General features: G+C 35.3%; 1 protein-coding gene across 1 annotated transcript in view; it reads left to right on the forward strand.

Moving 5' to 3' along the window:
• The window catches only part of Eri1 (exoribonuclease 1), a gene marked incomplete in the record, with an annotated part of 29,421 nt that extends 26,741 nt beyond the window's left edge, over positions 1-2,680 (forward strand). The window contains 1 exon segment of the mRNA XM_013521560.1: positions 989-2,680. Coding sequence (XP_013377014.1) covers positions 989-1,231 — 243 coding nt within the window.
• Between the last annotated feature and the right edge of the window lie 577 nt (positions 2,681-3,257).

The following is a 3,257-nucleotide window of genomic DNA, read 5'->3' on the forward strand; positions in this document are numbered from 1 at the left end:
ATTTTACTTTGCTCTTTTTGTGTGCTTTTTTCTTGCCTACTTACTCTGGGTAGAACTTGCAATATTGTGCTGAATAGAGGAGATGAACATGGATACCTTGCGCTTGCCAGGCACGCGCTTTGCCGCTGACCTAAATCCCCAGCCCCTTCAGTTCAGTCTTGGTAGACTGTATGTTTTTGGGAATTTACTCCTTCCACCTAAGTTACCCAGTGTATTGGAAAAATTTTACAAGGACATTTTCTAAGTAAGAAGTAGTGGAAGGGACAGTGCATTGCATGTATTACAGCATAAGATAATTATTGATGTGTTTTACGTCATTTGCTTTGTCATTTTTACCAGTAACCATATGAGTAAATAATGCAGGTCTTAGTCTCGTTTTATAGATGAAGAAACTAAACTAAAGCTCCAAGATGCATAGGTAACGTGGCTACTCAAACTGCAGAACTGAGAACTTGACAAATATTCTTGGTAGGGACATGAAGAAAATATAAAAGTAAAGGAGCATATTAGAATTTGGGGAATATGGGAGGTTTTTGTATTTATCAAATTGTAGCAAGTTTTCACTTAGGTTAAAAAATACTCTACAACATCACCTTTCATTCTTCTTCATTGTTTTTAATTATCTAAAAAGGATTTTTCTTGTATTTTTCTAAGGAATCACTCAAGTAATTACAAAAAAATACTATGCACAAAAGTTAGGTTAAAAAGGTAGATCTTTAGCTTAGTTGTCCAGAGCAGTCCATCCTTATAATAAATTTTTGTTAAATTACAAAACTGCAAACATTTTAGATGTCTGAGGATTCTGTTTTCAGCTAAAACTAAGATACTAAATTTGAATTGTCTATTTGATTAAGAGTCTTGCCTATTGTCTAACTTAATTTTGCTATTATTGTTTGGAGTTTCTTATATTTCAACTTAATTTGGTATTACTCTATATTGTAGTTTAGAACAGTGAAGAGTTACTTATTCTAAGATGTTTATTTTTCAGGTTCCTAGAAGCCAGACCAAACTGACAATAATGCTTGAAAAATTAGGAATGGATTATGATGGGCGGCCTCATAGTGGTCTTGATGATTCTAAGAACATTGCCAGAATAGCAGTTCGAATGCTTCAGGATGGATGTGAACTCCGAATCAATGAGAAAATGCACTCGGGACAGCTAATGAGTGTGTCATCTTCCTTACCAATAGAGGGCACTCCAGCTCCACAAATGCCACATTTTAGAAAGTAGCCAATTTATGTCTGGATCACCCTAACTGAAGTTATTATAAAGAGGTAGCAAATGAATACTGATCAAATTAGTCCTGCAGTGCAAACTTAAAGCACCTTAAACATTTAAAATTTTGTTACAGTTGTGGATAGATACTATGTGTGTGTATGGACAGATTTTGTCACCAGCACTTTTGATAAGACAGTATGTGTTACACAGTAACAATTCCTGCTTAGAATTGCATTTTATAATTTAAGGTATCTCTCTGATGTGTTCTTTTTAGTTTTGAAATGCATAATTTTATTGGTTCTTTAAATGTCACAGCTTTTTGATGTTGAAATATAGAATATTTCTACATTACTATATTAAATCATTTCTTATTAAAATGCAGAAAGATTAAAAGGTAGGCCTTATCTTGTTGTTGGGTTTTATGATGGTGATGGTCATAGTCTGCTTGAGTCTTCAAGTTTATATGTGCAGTTCAGCTCCAGTCCTCCCTCAGTATTCTCAGGGCACTCACTCCAGGACCCTGACTGCACACCAAAGTCCCAGGGGCTCCAGTCCTTCACATAAAGTGGCATAGTGTTTGCATATAACCTGCACATGTCCTCCTGTATTACTTTAAATCATCTCTAGTTAGTTATAGTACCTTAGAAAATGTAAGTACTATGTAAATAGTTTTATGCTGTGTTATTTAGGGAATAATGACAAGAAAAAGAAGTTTGTATAGATTCTGTACAGACAGAAACATCATATGCCTAACATACCACACAGAGCCAGGTGCAGGATTTGCAATGCAGAACCATGAGCACTGGGGGAAGCCTAAAGAGCTGTGAAACGGCTGGAAGCTGAAGCAGGGGTACTGCACAGTGCTCCATTTCTGTGGATTCAGCATAGTGCTTGGCACATGGAAAATTCGTTTGTGTTTTGGAATTTTTTTCCCTAAATATTTTCATTCTGCAGTTGCTTGGACCCATAGACATAAAACCCACAAATATGGAGGGCAAACTATATATAGTAAGTTCCATAAAGTACATGTCATACGCATCTGCTTATTTCTTTCCAACTCATGATTGGAAAACTTGTGATATATTATGGGACCTGGTTCAGAATTTATTACTTATGAAATTAATGCAAAATCAGAAGAAAACACTTTAAATGAATATCATAAGGGCTGTCGCTCAAATGTTATATAGTACATAAATAAATGAGTGTGATTTTCTTTTTGGATTTGGTTGTTTGGTTTCCCTTTCTCTTATGACTTACATCTGCTGTAAATTTAAATGTAAGCAGTGGTGCTTTGAAAGACTTTATAGTATTACATCACCATTTGATTTTACATTTGTATTTAGTATCATAAGGGAGATTAATAAAGTCAAGGTTTTCTATCACATCTTATATTTTTATTGTTAAAAGCTTCATTGGCTAACAGTGGAGTTTGTTAATAAAATATTTGGTTGTCTGATTTTACATGGTGAATGACCACTAGTTCTAAAAACAAAGATGATTTTGGAGTTGATAAAACACTACGTAGAAGCTACAAATGAGTATTTTTAGAATTGAATTTCCCCTATAGCTTTTCAGTGGATCAATTTCATTGACATTCCTTCTTTTCTTTGACATTTGATTGTTGTGACTCTACATTGTTTTAATGATTTATATATTATAATCAAATGGGGATTTTTCATTTTTTGAGACAAGGTCTTGCTATGTAGTCCACGCTGGCCTTGAACTCACTATGTAGCCCAGGCTGACCTCGAACCCATGGCAATTCTTCTACCTCAGAAAAAAAAAATCTCCTACCTCAGCCTGAGTGCTGGGATTACAGGCATAGCACCATGCCCGACTCTCAAGTGATTTTCTTAAATGATTTCTAACCCTGATACATAGGACGAAAGTAGGAAAGCAGACATTTTTCTTGGCATGAAAATTGTCTGCAAAGGGATTAGATTCCTCCCACTCCCCACTACTGGGGATTGAGTCCAGGGGGCTTTACACTGAGCTACATCCCCAGCCATTAGGTTTGGTTTGGTTTTGTTTTTTTTAA

The sequence above is a fragment of the Chinchilla lanigera genome, unplaced genomic scaffold (genome assembly GCF_000276665.1).
Source record: "Chinchilla lanigera isolate Chin_1 unplaced genomic scaffold, ChiLan1.0 scaffold00062, whole genome shotgun sequence".
NCBI lineage: Eukaryota > Metazoa > Chordata > Mammalia > Rodentia > Chinchillidae > Chinchilla > Chinchilla lanigera.